Genomic DNA, 24,631 nt, shown 5'->3' with positions numbered 1-24,631 from the left:
TTCCCTGCTGCCCTCCTTCCTCCCTGCTTAGACTCCTCCTAAAACCCCCAAAACAGGTTCACTCTTGGCCAGGTTCCACGTGCCTTCTAATGTCCCTCTTAGCTCTAATGCCAGCACCCCTCACCATCCCCAAGGTGTTTCTCCAGCGTCTTAAAAAGCTCTAACTCCCAAGGCCTGGCTCCCAGCTTCCAGATTCCCCATAAGCTCCAGGGCTCCTAAGTGCACCACCATACTGGCTGCCCCCTCAGCACAGGGCTTCCCTCTCACCCTTGTCCTTTTCTCTCTTATCTCAGGAAAGAACCCTTGGAAGATGTTGGCCATGAAGACCTTCTCCCTGCTGGTGGTGTCCCTGCTCCTGGCAGTGGTGCTGGGGGAGAAAGAAGAGGATCAGTCCAAGCTAGGGTGAGAAGGAGGGGTCAGGTGGCTGCGGGGATGATTGGGTTCTGATGTTCAAGAGACAATAAGAAAGGGAGGAATCCCAGGCCAAGAAGAAAGATGCTCGAGGGAAAAGCTTACAGCAATCGGAGTGCAAAATGAGGCTAGAACCAGGGAGTATTTTTTACCAGCTACTGTTGCAGCTGAAGAGATTGTAGTTAAATCTCTGGAAGGACTTCTCAGCAGTGAAGTGGCTGAAGTAGGTGATAGTATCTCCCTGATGAAAGCCTTAACTGCTGATTTATTTGTGCATTTGATCAGATTTTATAGGAAGCTTCCTGTGTGCTTGGCACAAGGGATACACATGAAGAGTGGCCCACAAATGCCACCTGTCCTCATGGAGCATACAGATCCACGGGGAAGACAAAGACCCATCTAAGCAAACTTCAAACTGTCATGAGTGCTGTGAGGAGAGGCAGAGAAGGTTATGAGTGAATATAATAGGGGGAAATACAGTGAAGGGTAGGGAAGCCTGGTGTGCTGCAGTCCATGGGGTTGCAAACAGTCAGACACGACTTAGCAACTGAAAACACACACAACCATAAAAGGGGACTCTGTTTGTGTGTTGGGGAGACCAAGAGAGACATGTCTGAGTAGGGTTAGGGCTTCTCAGATGCAAGGACAAACTGTATGGCCCTATCAACTTGGCCACATAAGTTTGAGGCACAGACACGTACAAGGAGAGACAACAACGTGTAGAAGTTAAAGACCGTAGACCTGGACCCAGACTAGCTGAGGGTCAGCCCTGGTCACGCTTGCGCTGTGTGCTAAATTAATCTCTTTGCATCGTGGTTGCCTCACTCACCAAAGACATGTAGTGTCTACCTCCTACACAATGAATTTATGTATTAAAGGACTTGTACAGGACCTGACTCGTATTAAGTCCTGTTTTATAAGAGCTCACTCTTATTAGGAAAAGTGAAAGTGAAGTCACCCAGTCATGTCCGACTCTTTGTAACCTCATGGACTGTAGCCTACCAGGGTCCTCCGTCCACGGAATTCTCCAGCCAAGAATACTGGAGTGGGTTGCCATTTCCTTCCCCAGGGAATCTTCCTGACCCAGGGATTGAACTCAGGTCTCCTGCATTGCAGGCAGACGCTTTACCATCTGAGCCACCAGGAAAACCCATTATTAGGAAACTGAGAACCAAATAACTGAATTGGGTGGCACCAGGACAAAAGGAGCGAAGTAGGGAACTGTGATTCAGTCCTTGGGGACGAGGGGAACCTTTGCCCAGAAGCCATAGCCTCACGTATTGAGGATGCAGGAAGTGGGCTCTTGAGTTGAGGATAAAGTCCCTTTGATGCATGCACAAAAGGGTGACTCCATAAAAACTGACTCCCAAGAAATGGGCTGCTTCCTTTTCAAATGGTGGTGACCATCATTTATCATTGCTCTCTCTGCTCCTTCTCTGGCACCTCGGTTTCCCTCTCTCTTTCCTCCCTGCTCCTCAGGTTCCACTCTAAGGCCAGTGGCTCCCAGCCTCGAGCAGCCAGGTATGCTGAGGGCACCTTCATCAGTGACTACAGTATCGCCATGGACAAGATCCGCCAACAAGACTTTGTGAACTGGCTTCTGGCGCAGAAGGGGAAGAAGAGCGAGTGAGTCACGCGCACCCCCACCCCCTGCTCCCTGTGCCCCGTGAGATGCACAAGACCAGTGTCGCCTTCTCTTAGGTGCTGATCGGGAGCTGAATTGCATGGCAGTCCTGCCTGGGCTCCTGGCTCAGGCAGCAGTCCAGTCTGAGGGCAGGATGTGGGCAATTTTCCAATCCTTTGCTTCTAAGGGGAGGGGTCAGGGAAGGTGTATTGGGCTCAGAGAGGATCCCTAGGGGGCTGGGGATGAAGGCAGAGGAGCTGAACTGCTGCCAATGACTCTCCGGTGGTGGCAGCTTCAGACTTTGGAAATAAGACGAGCTGATCTCAGTCTTCTCTTTGCAAAGTCTCTTTCCCTGACTCTGCTGTTTGACCTGCATGGTAGCTTTTGAAAAGCTTTTCACTGGCAGCTGAAGACAAGCAGTTGGGAGGTTGACTGAAGAAAGAGATACCCTCTGCTCCTTGGGTTGAGGTACCAAATGGTTGGAGCTTCTTTGAACTGGAGAATATCTGGAATCGCCCCTGGCCCCACCTATCCTCTAATCTTTATTTTACCAGCTGGATACACAACATCACCCAGAGGGAAGCTGGGGCCCTAGAGCTGACCCATCAGTCTAACAGGAAGGAGGAGGCAAAGGAGGAGCAGGGGTGAGTCTGCCCGCAGGGGAAGGGGTGGGGGAGGGCCTCCGACTCACTCCCACCTCATTGTTCCCTTTCCCAGACTCCGGAGCAGGGCTAGGCATCTTCTTCTACCCAGAATTCAAAGAGGGGTCTTCACAGAGCTCCTGTAGATCAGCCCAAGCCTCAGGAGGAATGGGGGTGGGGGTCCTGGGAGGGGATTTGGGGTTCGAGTTTCTAAGATTGATGACTTAATGTGCAGAGTCACCAAGTCCAGGAGAGGCTCGAGTCTCCAGGAGGGACTTCAGAAACTGGCTTCTCCCCTTTTGTCTGCTAAACTTCAGGAAGGCTTTTATGGAACAAGGACCCTCCCAAGGCCAGTCCCCTGAAATCAGTTACCCTGTCTCTGTAGGAAACTGAGGAATTGACACAGATCATTCTAAAGTGTGACCATTCCCAAAGTAATCTCTGGGGGGGGTTGGAATACACTCTGGGAAACTTGTAGAGGTGGGTGGGTGGGATGTCTCCCACCAGAATTGTTTGTCTTTGCCTGTATGGAAGAGCCTATATTCATTCCCTGGCGGACAGATCTGGGCGGAGCTTTGAAAGCTGAGACAACTGAGAGGCAGCTGTGTTGACTTGCACCCCCTACCCCCGCCCCACCCTGTCCCACCATGCAGGAGTCCCAGCCCCTGTGTTTACTCTCTCTGGGTGGGGCCCGGGCTTAAGGGGCCTGCCAGGAGCTTTCTCTTTTGTAGCTCCCTACCCAAGAACCCCAGTGATGAAGATTTGCTAAAGCGTTTACTGATTCGAGAGCTGCTGGCCTGGATGGTGGATCAGATGGAGCTCTGCAGGCTCAGGTGGGAGTCTGGCAGCTTTGGGCATCTTGCATATTGGTTGTGAGCTCTCACTCTGGAGTCAGAAGTGGGCTCAGATCTTCACCCCAACACAGGCTGACAAATTACTTACACTCTCTGAAACTTGAGACTTCCCAGGTGGCTCAGATGGTAAAGCGTCTGCTTGCAATGCAGGAGACCCAGGTTAGATCCCTAGGCTGGGAAGATCCCCTGGAGAAGGAAATGGCAACCCACTCCAGTACTCTTGCCTGGAAAATCCCATGGACAGAGGAGCCTGGAAGCTACAGTCCATGGGGTCACAAAGAGGCATTTTTGTGAAAGTCAGGGTTATTTAAACCACTTGATAAGATTTGGTGGGGTTTGAATAAGATAATGCTAGGAAAAGGGTGACAGCAACATCTGTAGAGTGTTAAGAGTTTGGTAATGTTGGCAGATCGTGGTACCACTTTCACTTCTTCCTCAGTTTCCTCCAAGTGAGATGCTGCTCTCACCTGCCCTACCCACCCAAGACCATAGCATCCTCAGCTTTCCCTCAGTACCCTTGTACCATGGCAGCTTCTCAGTGGTGAAACCCCTAGAGTTGGAGGAACGTTGCCCTTCTCTGTAGCTCCAGCTGGTCTCAATAATCCTCGAATCCTCCTCCTCAGCTAGGAAGTCTTTGTTTGTTAATACGATGTCTTAGAAGCAAGAGATGGCTCAAAACCATGGAGAGATCCAGCCACTCGAACAGTGAGACAGGACATTCATTTAAGATACAGACACCAAGGTGCAGAAACCAAAACAAATTCAGACTTCGGTGATGGGAAGTTGAGGGATTGAGGGAACAAATCTGGAATGGCTTCCTGTAAGAGGGTTAGAAGGACCCTATGTGGCCAGAACAATGGAGAAAAAAGTATGAGAAAATCTCCTTGATAAAGTGGGTAACAGTCTATGCACTTTTTGGAATAATTACCATTAGAAAGGTAATTTGGAGGTAGGAGGAGTTGAACTATGGCTGGGTGCCAGAATACACTTACTTTGCTGACTCTAAACCGAGATATTCCCCTCCTCTCTCCCCTCTGCACAGGTTTCAGTGACTCTGACCAAACCCAAGCTCAGAACTGGACTCTGCCCTTCATTTACTCAGCTCCTGCTTCAACTCCACTCCAAGATACTCCAAAGGAACCAAACTAAGTTTAAGCTGAAATAAATGTTTGTGCTCATTGTCAAAACTTACGTGTTTACTGATGACTAACTGGACATTTGTCTGTGTGTGCACTACTCAGTGAAAAGGAGGTATGGCTCTTACCTATCTATTAATTCATCGATTGTTTCATGAACACTTATTGGAAACCTAACACAGGCAGGGATTATGCTTAACACTGAGTATACAGCAATGATGGAAACAGACACAATCATTGTCCCCAAGGGGTTTACAGTCTAGTGATGGAAATATACCTTAATCTTTATACAAACAGGGACTTCCCTGGTGGTCCAGTGGCTAAGACTCTGCACTCCCAAAGCAGGGGACCCAGGTTTGATCCCTAGTCAGGGAACTAGATCCCACAACTGAAGATTCTGCATGCAACAGAGAAGCCTCATAGATGGAGCAGGCAATCAGAAGGGCCTCTCTGAGAAAATGATGTTTAAGCTGAATGAGATTTTTTTAAACATTTCTTTCTTTCTTTTTGGCTGTGCTGGGTCTTCCTTGCTGTGTGGGCTTTCCTCTAGTTGCTGTGAGGGGGAGCTACTCTGTGACTTACTGGCTTCTCACCATGAGGACGTCTTTGGTTGCAGAGCACAGCCTCTAGGGTGCTCGGGCTTCAGTAGCTGTGCCACGTGGGCTCTAGAGCTCAGGTTCAACAGTTGTTGCACAAGTGCTCAGCTGCTTCGCAGCATGTGGGATCTTCCCAGACTAGGGATGGAACCCATGTTTCATGCATTGACAGGTGGATTCTTTACCACTGAACCACCAGGGAAACCCAAAGCTGAGTGAGATCTGAAGGATTAAATGGCCAAATGGTGAAGAGAGACAATAAATATTAGCCGGTAGTATTGTTCTACGGCAAAATGGGCAATGGGGTGGAGAGAAGAGCACCAGTGGAGACTGGAAAGGTAGGCAGAAGCAGGGCCTCAAAGGCCACGTTAAAGCTTTGGGATTTTATCCTTAGTGTAAGGGCAGGTCCTTGAAGGAGTTTGAGCAGGGGGAAGTCAGAGAAGATCTATTTGCATCTCCAGTCATGCTGATGATGGTGAGAATTATATTGAGATGAAGAGGAATGATCAAGAAATCTCTCTTGCAGGATTCCAGATTTTACACTAGGGAGATGGCAGGGAAGGTGAAGTAAAGTGGGAGAATTCAGTTTGTCCAAAAGTCAATACCTCTTTCTTTCTGTGTTTCAAGACTTTTCCACCTTGGTGTGCTGCCTTCTCTCACTGCCCTGCATCCACAGAAGGCAAGGCTGTCTCTCCTTCCCACTTAGTTCAGGTTATCTTTACTAATGTCCCCCTATCCCCTTGATCTAGTCACGTTTTAGCAGACTAGAGTCAAACACACCTAGATTCAAATCACTCTAGGTCTGTGACTTGGCAAGTTAGTTCCTCCCTCTTTCTGATGCTCAGTTTCTTGTCTGTAAAAAGATTAAAAAGTACTCACTTCATAGAGTTGAAGAATTTTAAGATAATGCTTGGCACAAAGTAACTTTTGTTATTATTATTCACACATGAAGCATCAATTTTAAAACATGGGGGTATTAGGACTTCTCTGGTGGTCCAGTGATTAAGAGTGCGCTTCTGGCTTCTGGTTCAAGATAGTCGAGTAGAAGGACGTGCACTCATCCCTATTAAAAAAGCAACAAAATTGAAACTAGTTGTTGAACAACCATGGACAGGAGGACTCTGGACCCACCAAAAAAGATACCCTATGTCCAAAGACAAAGAAGCCACAACGAGATGGTAGCAGGGTCACAATCACGATAAAATCAAACTGCATACACGCCAAGTGGGTGACCCACAAACTGGAGAACAATAATATCAAAGAAATTCTCCCGCTGTTGTGCAGTTCTGAGCCCCACGTAAGGCTTCCCAGCTTAGGGATCCAGCAAAGGGACTGGGAATTCCCAGGGAATCTGGTTTGAAGGACAGCCACATTTGATTACAGGACTTCTACAGGACTAGGGGAAACAGACTCAACTCTTGGAGGACACAAACAATATCTGTGTGCACCAAGACCCAAGGGAAAGGAACAGTGACCCCACAGGAGACTGAACCAGACCTATTTGCTAGTGTTGGAGGGCCTCCTGTGGAGGCAGGGGTTGGCAGTGATTCACCACAGGGATGGGGCCCTGGCAGCAGCAGTCCTGAGGCCCATGGCTTAAGTCCTCTTGGAGTTCACCATTAACCCTACCATAGAGCCCAGAGACACTAGGGCTGGGTGGCCTCAAGCCAAACAACTTACAGGGAGGGATCAACTCCACTCATCAAGAGATAATTGGATTAAAGCTTCACTGAGCAAGGCCCTACCCACCAGAACAAGACACAGTTTTCCCCACATAGAACCTCTCATAAGGAAACTTACACAAGCCTCATTCACCAAAGGGCAGACAGAAGAAGTGAGAAAACCACAATCTCCCAGCAGTTAGAATGAAAGTCACACCACAGAAAGGTAATCAGGATGAAAAAGCAGAGTTATGTCCCAGATGAAGGGACAAGATAAGACCCCAGGAAAACAACTAAATAAGTGGAGATAGGCAACCTTCCAGAAAAAGAATTCAGAGGATGATCCAGGATCGTGGAAACAGAATGGAGAAGATACAAGAAATTTTTATCAAAGACCTAGAAGAACGGTTCCCTGGTGGTTCAGACAGTAAAGAATCTGCCTGCAATGCAAGAGACTCAAATTTAATCCACTAGGTTGGGAAGATCCTCTGGAGAAGGGAACGGCTACCCACTCCAGTATTCTTGTCTGGAGAATTTCACAGACGGAGGAGCCTGGTGTGCTGCAGTCCATGGGGTGGGGTCACAAAGGGTAGGACATGACTGAATGACTAACACTCAGAAGAACTAGAAGACAAACAGAGATGAACAATATATTAGAAGGAATCAATAGCAGAATAAATGAAGCAGAAGAACAGTTAAGTGATCTGAAGAAAAGGATGGTGGGAATCATTACTGCAGAACAGAATACAGAAAAAAGAATGAAAAAAAAAAAAAATGAAGACAGCCTAAGAGACCTCTGGGACAACATTAAAGGCACCAACATTTGCATTATAATGCAAACTCCTATAGGGGTTCCAAAAGGAAAAGAAAGAGAGAAAGGACCTGAGAAAATATTTGAAGAGGTAATAGCTGAAAGCTTTCCTACCATGGGAAAGGAAATAGTCAACCAAGTCCAGGCAGCACAGAGTCCTAGGCAGGATAAACCCAAGGAGGAACGCACTGAGACACAGAGTAATTAAAGACAAAGATAAAACACTAAAAGCAACAAGGGAAAAACAACAAATAAAAAGAAACTCCTTAAAGTAAAAATTAAAAATAAATAAATTAATTAAAAAAAAAAAAAAGAAAGAAACTCCTGTAAGTTATCAGCTGATTTCTCAACAGAAACACTACAAGCCAGAGGGAATAGCAAGATTATTTAAAGTGTTGAAAGGGAAGAACCTACAACCAAGAATACTCTACTCAGCAAGGAAAACTTTCCAGACAAGCAAAAGTTAAGAGAATTCAGCATCACCAAACCAGCTTTACAACAAATGATAAAGGAACTTCTCAAGGCAGGAAACACAAGAGAAGAAGAAGACCAACACAAAACAAACCCGAACAATTAACAAAACGATAATGTGCATGCTAAGTCACTTCAGTACAATAGCACGACTCTTTGCAGCCCACCAGCCTCCTCTGTCCATGGGATTCTTCAAGCAAGAACACTGGAGTGGGTTGCCATGTCCTCCTCCAGGGGATCTTCCCGACCCAGGGATCGAACCCACATCTCTTACATCTCCCGCATTGGTAGGCGGGTTCTTTACCCCTAGTGCCACCCAGAGGACTATGTTGCTGCTGCTGCTAAGCCTCTTCTGTCGTGTCTGACTCTGTGCGACTCCATAGATGGCACCCCCATCCCTGGGATTCTCCAGGCAAGAATACTGGAGTAGGTTGCCATTTCCTTCTCCACCCAGAGGACCATCAGTTCAGTTCAGTTCAGTCGCTCAGTCGTGTCCGACTCTTTACGACCCCATGAACTGCAGCACGCCAGGCCTCCCTGTCCATCACCAACCCCCGGAGTTCACTCAGATTCAAGTCCATCGAGTCAGGGATGCCATCCAGCCATCTCATCCTCTGTCGTCCCCTTCTCCTCCTGCCCCCAATCCCTCCCAGCATCAGAGTCTTTTCCAATGAGTCAACTCCTCACATGAGGTGGCCAAAGTACTGGAGTTTCAGCTTTAGCATCATTCCTTCCTAAAGAAATCCCAGGGTTGATCTCCTTCAGAATGGACTGGTTGGATCTCCTTGCAGTCCAAGGGACTCTCAAGAGTCTTCTCCAACATCACAGTTCAAAAGCATCAATTCTTCGGTGCTCAGCCTTCTTCACAGTCCAACTCTCACATCCATACATGACCATTGGAAAAACCATAGCCTTGACTAGACGGACCTTAGTCGGCAAAGTAATGTCTCTGCTTTTGAATATACTATCTAGGTTGGTCATAACTTTTCTTCCACGGACTAAGCGTCTTTTAATTTCATGGCTGCAGTCACCATCTGCATACCTATAATTACCTTAAGTGTAGATGGATTAAATGTACCAGTAGAAAGACATAGACTGGCTGGGTGGATGAAAATATGTACATGTATGCCCTTCCACTTACAACACCACTTTACTTAACCCCCCAAATTGTGTCTAACTATTTTACATTGTTAGGTTAATCATGTTTCCATTATGGCTTGCAACTGTAATTATCTTTTATTTTTTGCCTGACTATTGATTGTGAAAGTTGATAAGCATCTTTTACTATTGAAATTATGTAACTATTATTCACTTAATAGCATTGTATCATGACTGGCCAACAGAAAATGATAGAATTCTAAATCACTAAAACTACTATTTAATAGAAAAAACTGCAATCACTTTTTAAAATTCAGATGCATAGCAGAATTATCTCAGAATTTTTTGACAAATACAAATGCCCAGGTATTGCTTTTTTTCCTCTGAAGATCCAGATGTGTTTCTAATGAGCAGCTATGTTTAAAAACAATTAGACTATATGAAGATTTTAACTTTTATCTAGTTTGTTTCACTTTTTCTATTTCATCTTCAGTGTTCCCATTTAATTTAGCTTATGTTTTCCAATTTCTCCATCTTTTTTAATGTTCTTTCTCAAGCCTTTATCAAGCATACTAGAAAAGTTTTTGTATTCATCAGTCAGTTCAATTCAGTCACTCAGTCGTGTCCTACTCTTTGCAACCCCAAGTATTCCAGCACACCAGGTTTTCCTGTCCAACACCAACTCCCAGAGTTTACTCAAACTCATGTCTATTGCATCGGTGATGCCATCCAACCATCTCATCCTCTGTCGTCCCCTTCTTCTCCCGCCTTCAATCTTTCCCAGCATCAGAGCCTTTTCAAACAGTGAGTCAACTCTTCGCATGAGGTGGCCAAAGTATTGGAGTTTCAGCTTCAGCATCAGTCCTTCCAATGAACACCCAGGACTGATCTTCTTTAGGATGGACTGGTTGGATCTCCTTGCAGTCCAAGGGACTCTCAAGAGTCTTCTCCAACACCACAGTTCAAAAGCATCAATTCTTTGGCACTCAGCCTTCTTCACAGTCCAACTCTCACATCCATACATGACCACTGGGAAAACCATAGCCTTGACTAGACAGACCTTAGTCGGCAAAGTAATATCTCTGCTTTTCAATATACTATCTAGTTTGGTCATAACTTTCCTTCCAAAGAGTAAGTCTCTTTTAATTTCATGGCTGCAGTCACCATCTGCAGTGATTTTGGAGCCCCCCAAAATAAAGTCTGACACAGTTTCCACTGTTTCCCCGTCTATTTGCCATGAAGTGATGGGACCAGATGCCAAGATCTTAGTTTTCTGAATGTTGAGCTTTAAGCCAACTTTTTCACTCTCCTCTTTCACTTTCATCAAGAGGCTCTTTAGTTCCTCTTCACTTTCTGCCATAAGGGTGGTGTCATCTGCATATCTGAGGTTATTGATATTTCTCCTGGCCATCTTGACTCCAGCTTGTGCTTCATCCAGCCCAGCATTTCGCATGATGTATTCTGCATGTAAGTTAAATAAGCAGGGTGACAATATACTGCCCTGACGTACTCCTTTCCTGATTTTGAACCAGTCTGTTGTTTCATGTATAGTTCTAACTGTTGCTTCTTGACCTGCATATAGATTTCTCAGGAGGCAGGTCAGGTGGTCTGGTATTCCCATCTCTTGAAGAATTTTCCACAAATTTGTTGTGATCCACACAGTCAAAGGCTTTGGTGTAGTTAATAAAACAGAAGTAGATATTTTTCTGGAATTCTCTTGCTTCTTTGATGATCCAGTGGATGTTGGCAATTTGATCTTTGGTTCCTCTGCCTTTTCTAAATCCAACTTGAACATCTGGAAGTTCAAGGTTCATGTACTGTTGAAGCCTGGCTCGGAGAATTTTGAGCATTACTTTGCTAGCATGTGAGATGTCTGCAATTGTGTGCTAGTTTGAACGTTCTTTGGCATTCCCTTTCTTTGGGATTGGGATGAAAACTGACATTTTCCAGTCCTGTAGCCACCTCTGAGTTTTCCAGGTTTGCTCGCACATTGAGTGCAACACTTTCACAGCATCATCTTTTAGGATTTGAAATAGCTTAACTGGAATTCCATCACCTCCACTAGCTTTGTTCTTAGTGATTCAAGTGGGCTTCCTAAGGCCCACCTGACTTCACATTCTGGGATGTCTGGCTCTAGGTGAGTGATCACACCATCATGGTTATCCGGGTCATCTTTTTTGTAGAGTTCTTCGGTGTATTCATATGTATACATAAATAATATATAATATACATTTTGGAAAACTTACGCTGTTTGACTAGCTAAACAATTTATGACATTTTGATTCTACTTGTTCGACTTAATATGAATAGAATGCTAGATTTCTAATTTATATTCACTAGAAATTTTGATATAGTTTCATGTATTTTGGTATCTAGTATTATTATCGATTAAAGTCTAGAAAGTTTATTATCTTACTTATTTTAAAAAAATTTGAATGAGGCTTGAAACTTCGAATCCAATGCTGAGACTATAAAGAAATACTATGTTGCAAAAAAAAAAAAAAAAAAAAGAAAATGGGAATTTAGACCATCAAGTTTTTGCACTTGGTCTTATGTCCCTGGATATTTTCCAATGTTTAATTTATAGTCTATGGGAACTTGAATAGAATTTGTATCCTACTCTTGTGTAAAAACTGTATAAATCTTAATTATATTGAACTGGTTCATAATGCTTTTCAGGTCTACTATATCCTTCTACTTCTCTGTATATTCATTTTATTAATTCTTGAGAGTTTGATATTAAAACACCAACTAAAAATCTTAATTTATCTACTTAAAAATTAATTTCAATATGTAGTGCATCTATATGTAACCTTGTTCTGTATTTTCCAAGTCTCCTGTATGTGTTATCATATTTTCATAATTAAAAAAACAAAAACAAAAATTACTGTGCTTCCACTGCAGAGGTAACTGGTTTTATCCCTACACAGCAAAGTTCTTCATGCTGCATGTAGGGGCAAAAAAAAAAAAAAAAAACCCAAAGTATTAGTTTAATTTCAAGGACTGGCAAACTGGATTGGCTGAATGGCTGGGTTGGTAAACCAAACAAGCTGAGTGAGGAGCATGTAAAGCAAAGGGAAAGATTGGGACTATGAAAATGGGAAAGAAATGTGACCCTAAAGGCATTCTGATGACCAAATAAAACTCGTCGGAGAACTGAATTTGCCTGAGGCCTGCCAGTTTGCAATCTCTTTCAGTTGTAACATTTTGGGTTTCCTTTCCTTTAAACTCCTTGAATTCTAAAAGTATGCATCACACAATTTAGAGCATGCCTTTACTCAGAGGATATATTTTAGTGATTCTCCATGATAGAGCTGACTGCATTGAGGAGGAGTTTAGATCTTTATTTCTGCAATCTTGGGTGTCTCTGTGAGTCAATGAATCTGAAAGGGTTATTTTTAAAAGTTTTGTACAACGGTCTTACTATGGGCCAGGCATTTGTGCTCAGTACTTTCTAAACATCATTTTTTTTTCCACTTTTGGTGGTTTTTTTTTTTTTACTCCTGTTTTTGTTCATACTTGTAAATACCAGTTTTTAAAAATCATGGTAATCTCATTTAATTTAAAGCCTCATCACGATCCTTCAAGATAATAATGTAATAGCTGTTCACCACGCACTATACTGCCTCCATGAGGCAGAGAATTATAAGCCCATGCTCTAAGCCACTTTGCAGTAAGACCCATGACTCACTAGTCACTTAAAGCAAGTGAGGGCATCTGGGTTGGTCAGCATTCAGTGGTGTACCGGACCAAAGTGCTTCTAACAGCACTGTGAAATTGGCAGTAATTTTGTGAGCAGGTTGCAAAAGCACTGATAACTTGAAACAATAGCTTGAAAGGGCATACTCAGAGTATTTACACTATGGAAATTGGCAAATGGTATAAATCAGAGCACCTCTCTTCCAACCTAGAGAGGTGATTATTTACCAGCACATTATTGGTCAACAAACTCTCTTATAGAGGAGAACAAATGTGTCTGAAGAAGGAAATAAGCATGTCTGCTCATGGGTGCCAATGAAGTTTATCAAGGGCCAATGTGTGTACTTCAAGATGTATGTGTGCATTTGAAGGTGCAGGCATGCTACATCTCTTCAGTTGGGTATGACTCTTTGTGACCCTGTGGACTGTAGCCCGTCAGGCTCATCTGCCCACGGGGATTCTCCAGGCAAGAATACTGGAGTGCGCTGCCATGCCCTCCTCAGGGTATCTTCCCAACCCAGGGTTCACTTCAGTTCAGTCACTCAGTCGTGTCCGTCTCTCCGCGACCCCATGAACCGCAGCACGCCAGGCCTCCCTGTTTATCACCAACTCCCGGAATTCACCCAAACACATGTCCATTGAGTCGGTGATGCCATCCAACCATCTCATCCTCTGTCGTCCCCTTCTCCTCCTGCCCTCAATCTTTCCCAGCATCAGAGTCTTTTCCAATGAGTCAGCTCTTCGCATGAGGTGGCCAAAGTACTGGAGTTTCAGCTTTAGCATCAGTCCTTCCAATGAACATTCAGGACTGATCTCCTTTAGGATGGACTGGTTGGATCTCCTTGCAGTCCAAGGGACTCTCAAGAGTCTTCTCCAACACCACAGTTCTCTGAAGTAATGAGTATGAGTGAGGGGGTCAGTTTGTACATGTTAAAGAGTCACAGAGTGAAAATCAGGTCGGTGTGTCTAGATGGTGTCAGTGAGGATCTAAAGGACTGAATTTTTGTGTTAAGCAGTGGTATAGTAAGAATATGAAAATATGAGCTCAAAATCAATGTGTGTCTGTATGAAGTTAGTGTGTTTTTCATAGTCAGGGGTGGGTAGGTACAATGGAGGATTGAATGTGTATGAAAGGGTGTCAAATATATGTGTCGGAGGGGACAAATCTGTGTTTGTGAAAGTAAGTTTGTGTTTTAGGGGGCTTATGGTATCTATGTTCAATATGTGAGGGTATGCATCAGAATGAGCCTAAAGGTAGGACTATGATAGCCAGAATAACTGTTTCAGCCTTAGTCCATGAATCTATTAACATCACCTTCTGCTTCAAAAGAGAGGAAAACACAAAAGAACAGTGCTGGATATTTTTAGCAAGATAGAGCATTATTTCTCTATTTAGAGGCAGGTAGCCTAGGGCTGATGTGACAGCTTGTCCCATGAAATCCTCGGGAACCTAGACTCTTTGGGCTCATGGCTCCACCATCCCTCAAGGCCCCAAATGCCAACTAAATATCCTGCCACCTATCTCTGCTCCCATCCTCTTTTATTTCCTGAAGCTGTGCCATGTGGCATGCACAGTCTTAGTTCCCCGATCTGTGCCCCTGAATTGGGAGCACAGGGTCTTAACCACTGGACCGCCAGGGAAGTCCCTGCCCCCACCCTCTTTTTTTTTTTTTGCTGCTCTGGGTCTTCACTGGGGCGCCATGCGCTTCTTTTGTTGCAGTGCAGAGGCTTAGTGGCTCTGCAGCATCTAGGATCTTAGTTCCTGAGCAGGGATGGACCTGCATCCTCCTCTTTGCAAGGTGGATTCCTAACCACTGGACCACCAAAGAAGTCCCTCACGTCTTCTTTTTATCCTTTTACTTGAAAACACTCTGGTAACATTAGTCACAGTCATGGTTTTGCCTTGACCTGTAGCCCAGCCCATATCTTTCTGCAGAACTTCAAACCAGTACATCTGAATGACAACTGGCCATCTCTCCTGTGATGTCACACAAACTTCAATTTCAGCATTTTCAAAACCACTCAGTTATTTCCTCAACTTCATCTTGTAGTCTGTTCTACCTCTCTGAATGGCACCACCCTGTTGCCTAAGCCAGGAAGTTGAACATCCTGCTAAGTTTTCCCACCCACTCTGCCCCCATCTCAGGCTTCCCTGGTAGCACAGCTGGTAAAGAATTTGCCCGCAATGTGAGAGACCCCGGTTTGATTCCTGGGTTGTGAAGATCTGCTGGAGAAGGGATAGGCTACCCACTCTAGTATTCCTGGGCTTCCCTGGTGGCTCAGCTCGTAAAGAATCTGCCTGCAATGCAGGAGACCTGGATTCTATTCCTGGTTTGGGAAGATATCCTGGAGAAGGGAACAGCTAGCTACCCACTCCAGTATTCTTGCCTGGAGAATTCCACAGACTGTATAGTCCATGGGAGTCACAAAGAATCAGACACGACTGAGCGACTTTCACTCACTGCCCCCCGTCTCATCAGTTTTACTATCCCACCTTAATACGTCCTGAATTTGTCCCATTCTCTCTATCCTTACTGCCACCATCTTAATTCCCCCCTTACCATTTCTTCTTTGGACTGCTACAACTGACTGAAAAATTAAGTCTAGGTTGCCACTAATTTTCCTGTAACAAAAATTTATTACTACTCTCTGACTTAAGAAACCTCCATTGGCTCCTCCAAACCTCTACTGGCTCCTCCTTTGCAAGACTCAATAATGTTATGGAAATCACTTACTTAAAAAAAAAAAAAAAAGGAAAATGAAAGTGTTAGTTGCTTAGTCCTGTCTCCCTCTGCAACCTCAAGAACTGTAGCCCGCCAGGCTCTTCTGTCTATGAGATTTCCCAGATTTTCCAGGCAAGCACACTGGAGTGGGTAGCAATTCCCTTCTCCAGAGGATCTTCCTGACCCAGGGATCAAATTCAGGTCTCTTGCACTGCAGGCAGATTCTTTACCATCTGAGCCACAAGGAGCACCCTTGGAAATCACATATGGAGCTTTCTAAACACAGAAAACTGATTCTATCACAGACCTGATGAATAACAAACACAGCTGGATATTCATGTGGCAGACATTGTACTGAATGCTTTGTTATATATTTTCTGGCTTATTTCTCATAACTTTATGAGTAGGTATTACTCTTTCACAACTGCGGATGGAACACAAGTGATTAAGGTATTTGCCTGAAGTTCCCTGCTGGCTCAGCGATAAAGAATCCGCCTACCAACGCAAGAGACACGAGTTCCATCTCTGGGTGGGGAAGATTCTCCTGGAGAAGAAAATAGCAACTCACTCCAGTAAATCCCTTGGACAGAGGAGGCTGGCCGGCTATGGTCCATGGGGTCTTTTTTTTTTTTTTTCCATGGGGTCTTATGAGTAGCACACGACGTGTGGCTCAGACGGTAAAGCGTCTACCTGCGGTACGGGAGACCCGGGTTCAATCCCTGGGTTGGGAAGATCCCCTGGAGAAAGAAATGGCAACCCACTCCAGTATTCTTGCCTGGAAAATTCCATGGACTGAGGAGCCTGGTAGGCTACAGTCCATGGGGTCGCAGAGTCGGACACGACTGAGCGACTTCACTTAAGAGACTAAACAACTGGATCATACGTAGTGGAAGCTACGAGCTAGGTAAACTAATTTCAGAGTCCAAGTTCTTAACTATAAGGCCTTCTTCAGTCAGAAGCTCTGAGTGATTCCAAAAGGTAAACCCTATTAGCATAGAATGGATTGCTGTATGCCTAATACGGAATCCTTGGTGTCCAACTCAGCGTATGGCACTCGGCAGACAGCCAAGAAGCAGTGGCGGACCTCCACTTGGAAGCTGGGGTGGCAGTTGAGGACGGCCACAGGAAGTTAAGAGGATCCGAGAGTACACGTGGGTGGGAACACCCGAGCGCAGAATTGCAGCTCCTTCTCGGCGCAAGAGGCGGGGCCGCTGGGCTCCTGGCGGTGGGCGATTCCAGCCCCGCAGCCGGAAGTCGGGACGTAACTTCCGTCGCGCGAGATGACGTAGGACACGCGCTTCCGCGTAGGGGAGCCGGTGGCGGATCCCGGGACGTGGAGACCCGGGGTCCCGGCAGCGGGGCGGCCCGCGGGCCACGGCGGGGATGCACCGTCGTGGGGTGGGAGCTGGCGCCATCGCCAAGAAGAAGCTTGCCGAGGTAAGCGGAAGAAGGCGGGCCCACAGCCACCCCTGACTCGCGAGAGACAATCTCTCCGAGCAGAGCTCTATACCCTCAGCCTCCCGAAAGAATTTGACGCGGGCTTCTCGGATCCCGGGGAGCTGAGTTTCTCCAGCTTCCGGTGGATTGGAGTGTCACCATCCCCACACCCATCAGTCCTTTCCCCCACGCCCCTCAATTTGATTACAAGGGAGTCGTCTGTTCCCTCCTCTCCCTAAGAAAAACCATTTGCGAGACCTTCCTCTTTTCATACTTCTGAGGAGGCGATACAAGTGGGAGCCCCCAGCATCCATTGGCTCAACTCATCCTTGTCTCTTTGCCTGACAGGCCAAGTACAAGGAGCGAGGGACTGTCTTGGCTGAGGACCAGCTGGCCCAGGTGAGTAGGTTGGAGGGCTCCAGGTAGCAAAAGAGATCCCACGAGGCTGGGCAGGACCCCTCTGATATAAACCAAATTGTTTGGATCAACCCCAAATAGGGTATTTGGCAAATCTTGATTTCTGTGCTGCTCAGATCATTTAGGTGACTTGCTAATAACAACAATAGCTGACATCTTTGAATGATTACCTACTTTCAGCATCCCAGGCATATGGACATTTTCTTTAGGTACGCTGTCTTGTTCATTCCTCTTGACAGTTCTATCAAGAAAGAACTCTGTTCTTTGCAGTTTAGAATTGAGGGCGCTGAGGTGTTAAGTGCTTTATCCAAGGTTACATAGATAGTAAGTGGTAGAAAACTTAAGCCATGTCAGTGGGTGAAGATTTCCTACTGTGTGAATGCTTCAATTTTATTATTAGGCGCGTCTTTGATTTGGGTCTTTTGAGTTTTTACTTTAAATGCCAAAGAATAACATGGAAATATTGCCTAACCTCTGGCACCCACCACCATCACATCTAGGTGTGTACCAGAAGTGTGTGACACTGATGAGGGTGTGGTTCCTGCAGTTTCCTTCTCTCGTATTTCCTTTTCTGTACGTGCCCTCCAGTGTACTCATTTATTTTTCCTGGAGAAGAAAAAGAGGCAGTGAGGCAGGGAATTGGGGTCCTTGGACTGAGGAAAGAAGGTAGACACAGGCTGTGCTCTTCAAAAGGTCCCTGTCATAGAGGGAGATAACATGCAGGAATCAACTGGAAATGGTGACTATAATAACATACAAATTTTTAATAGGAGAAAATGAGGACATGCTGGGCCAGGAGTGGTTGTTCTTGGTGGGTTGAAGATAGGCTTTGTTAATTAGGGAAAGAGAAGGAGAAATGCAAATAGGAAATCAGAATAGCCCCTGAAGCTAAAAAAAAAATGTAGGTTTAGAATGTAATGTGGTAGACTGTAGACTCAAAACCCTTCCTCAGAGATTCTTTATCCAGGGTTATCCTCAAGGAGGTCCTTGACCCAAAGATTCAACAACATACCTGACTCATGCCAGGCTTGCTTACTCTCCTATTTAGCTTTTCTGTCTGTTGCTGAAGATTTCCCACTGTGTGAATGCTGCAAAATTGATTACTAGGTGCATCTTCAATTAATTTCATTAGCTTTTTAAAAATAATTTTATTTTATATTGGCATATAGTTAGTTGATTTACAACGTTCTGTTAGTTTCAAATGTATAGCATATTGAGTCAGTTACACAATATCTATTCTTTTTCAGATTCTTTTCCCATATAAGTCATTACAGAATATTGAGTGGAGTTCCTTATACTATACAGTAGCTCCTTGTTTGTAGGTCCTTCAGTTTAATAACATTACCCACCCCACCACCCCCAACCCTGGGAAAAAGAAAAGCACTTACAACATGTTATATAGTGAGTTGTTAAGAGAGTAAATCCTAAGAGTTCTCATCACAAGGAAAAACATTTTTTTTCTATTTCTTTAATTTTGTATCTGTATGAGATGATAGATGTTCACTAAACTTAACTGTGATCATTTCGTGATGTATGTGAGTCAGATAATGATGCCGTATAATGCTGTATATACAGTGCTGTAAGTCAGTTTTATCTCAATAAATCTGGAAGAAAGTGAGTGAATGAGTAAATATGAAGATTTTTAAACAAGAAAGAATGGGAAAGAAAGAATTGTTAGATGAATACTGACTTTAGAACAGAAACACGTAGGGGAAAATGTGTATGTTAGAATTGAAGCAACATTACACCGTCTTGTTTCTGTTATAGCAGAACTGTGAAGGAGAGGCAGGAAAAAAAAAGGAAGGGAACAGTTAACAGTATTATGGTAGTCCTGAAGACAGTAGGTTATTTCAGCCTTTGCTGTGCCACTGGCCCAGGGACCTACTCTTGGCATTTAGTTATCACTTGGTTGGGTTGCCCCTAACCTTCCCTTTGTTCATCCTGCAGATGTCAAAGCAGTTGGATATGTTCAAGACCAACCTGGAAGAATTTGCCAGCAAACATAAGCAGGAGATCCGGAAGAATCCTGAGTTCCGGGTGCAGTTTCAAGATATGTGTGCCACTATTGGAGTGGATCCTCTGGCCTGTAAGGAATCCGTAGGGGTACAGTGTTTGGTTGCTAAGGGACAGAGCTCACCTAGTTGTCATCACTATTGTTGGAACATCTGTAAAGGCTTACAGGGAGATCCAGAGGATGTTATCTATAGGGAGTACCTAGCAGGATAACTGAATGTCCAGTTTGATGGGAACGATGGAGAGGTTGGAGTGCAGGCTGAGTGGACAGTGTACATGATCTTCCCTGGAATGATGTGCTCTAAAATTTTGTTATGACTGTTTTTTCCCTTTATTAAAAAAAATATTTAGTTTTGATAAAAGTGGTATGTGTTTCAGTCAGTCAACAAAGAAAATAAAAGAAAATGAGAAAGTAGAAGTCTTTTAACCCTGCCCGTTATTGCAGAGATAAAGTATGGTTAAGGTATATTTACTGTCTAGACATAGAAAATGAATCATATTCACTTCATCATATTTATAAAGGTTTTTTTTTAAAGATATATGGGATTATGCTGTAATTACTGCTTTATAACCTGCATTTTTTACTCAATAAAATATCTCCAGTGGACTTTCGAATGCCAGGTCTGCTTATATTCTTAGCTTTGTCTAGACTATATGTCCCATTATATTTCACTCTGAGCCAGAGATAGCAGCCAAATAGCACTGCTTTTTAGATTGCCCACCTTTAAAACTTTCTGGACCTGTTGTTTAGTAGGAATAACCAAGAGTCAGATTGTGTTGAGCATCCTGAGTCCGGAGGGGTTAACACTGGGCAGAGAAGACTGCCCATAGAGTAGATGTTTTAATCTAGCTTTGAAAGAAAAAGTTGTTAACTAATGAATAACCTAGCTTTTGTTTTTGTCTTTTAGCTGGAAAAGGATTTTGGTCTGAGATGCTAGGCGTGGGGGACTTCTATTACGAGCTGGGTGTCCAGATTATTGAAGTGTGCCTGGCCCTGAAGCACCGGAATGGAGGTGAGGGTGGCTGAATGGAGTCCTGTGGACTGGGCTTTGGGCTTCTCTGAGAAAGAAAAATAAGTCTTGAAAAATGATCTTTCCAGTCTGGCAGTCTGCAGGCCAATAAGGTCTTGGGAAGCTGTGTGGTCCTGAGAAGCACATTAGTGCTTCATGCAGTTGAATTCATGGCTGGTCTCCATGGCCAGCGGTAAACATGAATGATTCTCTCTATTCTCCAAAGGTCTTTGGTCAGGAAAGCTTAGCTCCTAGTTGTTACAGAACATATAGGGAGGTAGAAAATAGGCCTTTCCCCCTGATAGATGATATGTTTGGGTTATGATTTTCTCATTAGTAAACGGTAGGCCTGCTCTGCTTCTCCAAGGTGTGATGCCAACTGAGTCTCTGAGCTCCCCAAAATGTGACCTTCAAAATGGTCATCCAGTGGTGTCATCTTAATAAGCATATTGAATGGTCTTAAAGCTTAAAACCAGTTAGAAATCATAGGCTGTGTAGACACAGCCCTGGTGTAAAGAGAACATTTATAGTTTTTCAGATATGATGCTGACTTTTTTAAGTCATAAAGGTAATCCTTCAACTGCTTTCTGTTCCCCCTCTCCAATAGGTCTGATAACTTTGGAGGAACTGCATCAACAGGTGTTAAAAGGAAGGGGCAAATTCGCCCAGGATGTCAGCCAGTAGGTTTTGTCTTCCAACCTCTTGGAGTATAGAAAGGTCTTTAAAAATCAGGTGGAAATCTTTTCTCCTTACTGTTTGTAGATCTAGGCTAGTTTAGAATCTAATCTTTTTTATTCCTCTTATGATCAGAAGAAACATTTTCATTTTAGAAAACTGAAAAAAGATATAAAAAAACCCAAACCACCCATTGTTTCTCAGCTGAGAGATTATAACTGTTAAACATTTGACAGATTTCCTTCTAAGCATGCATAAATATGTGAATGTGTATGTATACACATACTTTTTTTTTTTAAACATACTTGAGGCGTTGTATACTCTTGACGTTATTTGTGGTCAAGGAGATTAGAGCAGGCACTAAGAAAGGCTGGGGAAAGGAGTTGAGCTCAGAAGATGAGATCTAAATGGTCCTGGTTCACTAGCCTTTATGCATAACTCCAATTTGAGAAAAGGTGAAAAAAGCTAATCAGTATGTAGACTGCATATGTGGTCTGCACATTTTCAGATGTGGGTTTTCTTCTCTAATTTCAGTTAATTGTCAACTAAGGAATCAGGAAATCTAACACTGCTGGGTCTGAATTTCCAAATGGCAGTAATCAGCTAGGTTGCCCCCTTTCAAATGGATAAACATTCTGTATTTTGCTATGGTTCAGACTACTCTCTATTAAGTTCAGCTCGCTTATTCACATTTCCTGATGGGCTCCTGGAAGCATGTTTTTTACCTCTCGTGTTGGAACAGCTTGCTGAATGGAAAGCCTGACTCCTCTACCATCTCCCTTGAACGTCCAGGCACCATTTGGTGCACTTTAACCCTGCTTTTTTACCAATGTAGTTAAATGTTGTGCAGACTTGTGAGTCTTCCATCAGGGTATCCTGCCTAGGGCAGAGATGAAACTGCATTGTTGCTAGGTCTGGTCTGCCAGGGATCTTTATGCAGCTCTTCCTCACCTCAGTGACGACCTGATCAGGGCCATCAAGAAACTAAAGGCACTCGGGACTGGCTTCGGCATCATCCCTGTGGGTGGCACTTACCTCATCCAGTCTGTTCCTGCTGAGCTCAATATGGATCACACGGTGGTGCTGCAGCTGGCAGAGGTACCGGTGTGCCTTCTGAGAGAGTGTGAGTGTGTGCATGCACGTGCATGTGTGTGCATGACAGTCTAGGAAGGTATTTTCTGATCTCCCCACCATCACTCATGCTTTTGCTGAAACTGTCTTAACGGATGCACTACTCAGACCTGTGCTTATTTAGCAGATGTTTATTGAGCAGCTACAGTGCAAAGCACTGGGCCAGGCTGTAGGGGCAAATAAAGATGGGCACCACATAGTTCCTGCTCTCAAAGAGCTTACATTCTAGTGGAGTGGTAGACAGACATGCACACAACTAACTGAATATCCTTGGTGAACAGATTTTTTTGATGTCTTGTAAAACTACTCTATGGATTCTTTGAAAAAATTTTTTAATCTTGTTTACCATCCTCCTGTTCCTTAATAGTGCCTTAAGCTATACCATCTTCCTTCAGACCCTTATCATGTGTTTAGGGAAGACACGTTCAGTTTTCATTGCTGTTATGTAGACGAGGACTGAACAAGGGAGGGCTTTTCTGGGTTAGGGAATGGTTCGGGTGAGGCTGGACAAGGGCTGAATTCTTAATTATTTTAGATTATGATCAGTTTTGATGATCATCATTCCTTCCTATCAGTTAATCATTCTGAATCTTTGCCATACTCTCGAGTTTTCTGATAAAAGTCTACATTAATATTTAGTACCAGGGATTCTACTTAAGACTGAGCACCTCAGTCTGCCTACCTCTGTCATCCTGAAAATCACTTCTTACTCTCTGCCGGGACCTCTAAACATTCTTTTCTGTGCTCCCTTAGGCTTTACCCAAGTGCAGGTCCCCCTCCTGTCTGGATAAATTACTTGTCCCTGGGCAGATGCTGGATTTTAAGGGAAAGCACACACTTAACTCACTCCCCATTCCTTCCTTTAGAAAAATGGCTATGTGACTGTCAGTGATATCAAGGCCAGTCTTAAATGGGAGACGGAGCGAGCGCGGCAAGTGTTGGTACGTGACTTTTGGAATGGCTGAGAAAAGATGGGCCCCAGATGGGAGGTAGGTAGAAAGGGACCACTCAGGCAAGGGCTGCAGCTTCTTTCTGCTAACTTCTTGCCTTGAAGGCTGTTGCTACCACACAGAAGTAATCCCAGTGTTTCTCTGCAGATGGCACAGAGAGGTAGAACTCACAAAGGAAGGGGCTTCGAACCCTGGCACACAGGTGCAACCAGCCTGCCACTGCCACTGGGGAGTCACCAACACCTTCTCTCATGACCTGTAGAGCCTGGTCAGATGGTTAATGTGGTTTGACTGAAATTAACAGTTGATACAGAATGAAGGGAATTATTAACTAATGATATTACATTTCTATACTTAGTGCATTTATATATAATTTTATATATACAAGTTTCCTGGTACTAATGAAAGACTAGTGTGAAGAGAGAGTAGCATGAACATGTTGGAGCCCTGGCTTTCAGTATCCTTACCCGGGCAGTTAGACTAAAGACTTAACTCCACCTGTGAAGTGGGGATGACATAAACATTTGTTTAATAATATTGGGTCAAACCAACCCATCTGGAGCATATTTCCAGTTACAGGAACTATGAGTCCATTCTAACACAGACTTTCCATTAACTTCTCCAAAAGGGTTTCCCTGTCTTGTAGCTGTTACCCAGTAAGTTAACTGAAAGTTAGTGATCTCCATTTGTTTTAGGGAATGGAGTTAGTGATTTACTGAAGGCCATGTAGCAAATGTTTCTGCGGCCCTACCTTCCTTCCACAACATCCCCCTTTGTCACGATCCTCTTTCCCAGCAGCACAGATTAAGCAACATGGTAGTATTTCTCACACAGTGGGCAAAGAGCTAGGTTAAACACATCATTCCAGTTCGGCTGTGTGGACATGTGAAGGCACTCTTGTAGATTTAGTTTGAAAACCCTGCTGAAGCCAAGATAGGTTTGAAGATTATATACCCTACTTTGTGGAAACTCCCTTTTCTCAACTTTTCCTTTTTCCACCAGGAACACCTGCTGAAGGAAGGGCTGGCTTGGCTGGACCTGCAGGCCCCAGGGGAGGCCCACTACTGGCTGCCAGCTCTTTTCACTGACCTCTACTCCCAGGAGATTACAGCGGAGGAGGCCAGAGAAGCGCTCCCTTGACTGGGAATGAAGTGGGCACTGCAACAGGCAGGGAGAAGAGGGAGGAGCTGGTGGTGAATAAAACCTGGACAACTTTGTTTTAAAAAAGAACCAAAAAACACCCTCCAAAAATTCCAAGTTTTTTGCTTCCCCC

At 44.4% G+C, this 24,631-nt stretch overlaps 2 protein-coding genes across 2 annotated transcripts; both read left to right on the top strand.

The window, feature by feature from the left end:
• The first annotated feature begins 310 nt into the window (after positions 1–310).
• On the top strand, positions 311–4,717 carry LOC120867300 (gastric inhibitory polypeptide). Its single transcript, XM_040245621.1, has 5 exons — positions 311–402; positions 1,891–2,037; positions 2,590–2,679; positions 3,408–3,509; positions 4,573–4,717. Exons 1-5 carry the CDS (start codon positions 311–313, stop codon positions 4,580–4,582), a joined length of 441 nt encoding a protein of 146 aa, XP_040101555.1. The 3' UTR covers positions 4,583–4,717.
• Positions 4,718–17,002: 12,285 nt separating this feature from the next.
• Positions 17,003–24,631, top strand: SNF8 (SNF8 subunit of ESCRT-II). Its single transcript, XM_040245607.1, has 8 exons — positions 17,003–17,162; positions 17,511–17,561; positions 19,527–19,665; positions 20,501–20,605; positions 21,210–21,282; positions 22,234–22,375; positions 23,275–23,349; positions 24,361–24,631. Exons 1-8 carry the CDS (start codon positions 17,109–17,111, stop codon positions 24,496–24,498), a joined length of 777 nt encoding a protein of 258 aa, XP_040101541.1. The 5' UTR covers positions 17,003–17,108; the 3' UTR covers positions 24,499–24,631.

The sequence above is a fragment of the Oryx dammah genome, unplaced genomic scaffold (assembly GCF_014754425.2).
Source record: "Oryx dammah isolate SB20612 unplaced genomic scaffold, SCBI_Odam_1.1 HiC_scaffold_8, whole genome shotgun sequence".
Classification (NCBI taxonomy): Eukaryota; Metazoa; Chordata; class Mammalia; order Artiodactyla; family Bovidae; genus Oryx; species Oryx dammah.
This window is presented reverse-complemented; position numbering and strand designations above follow the sequence as displayed.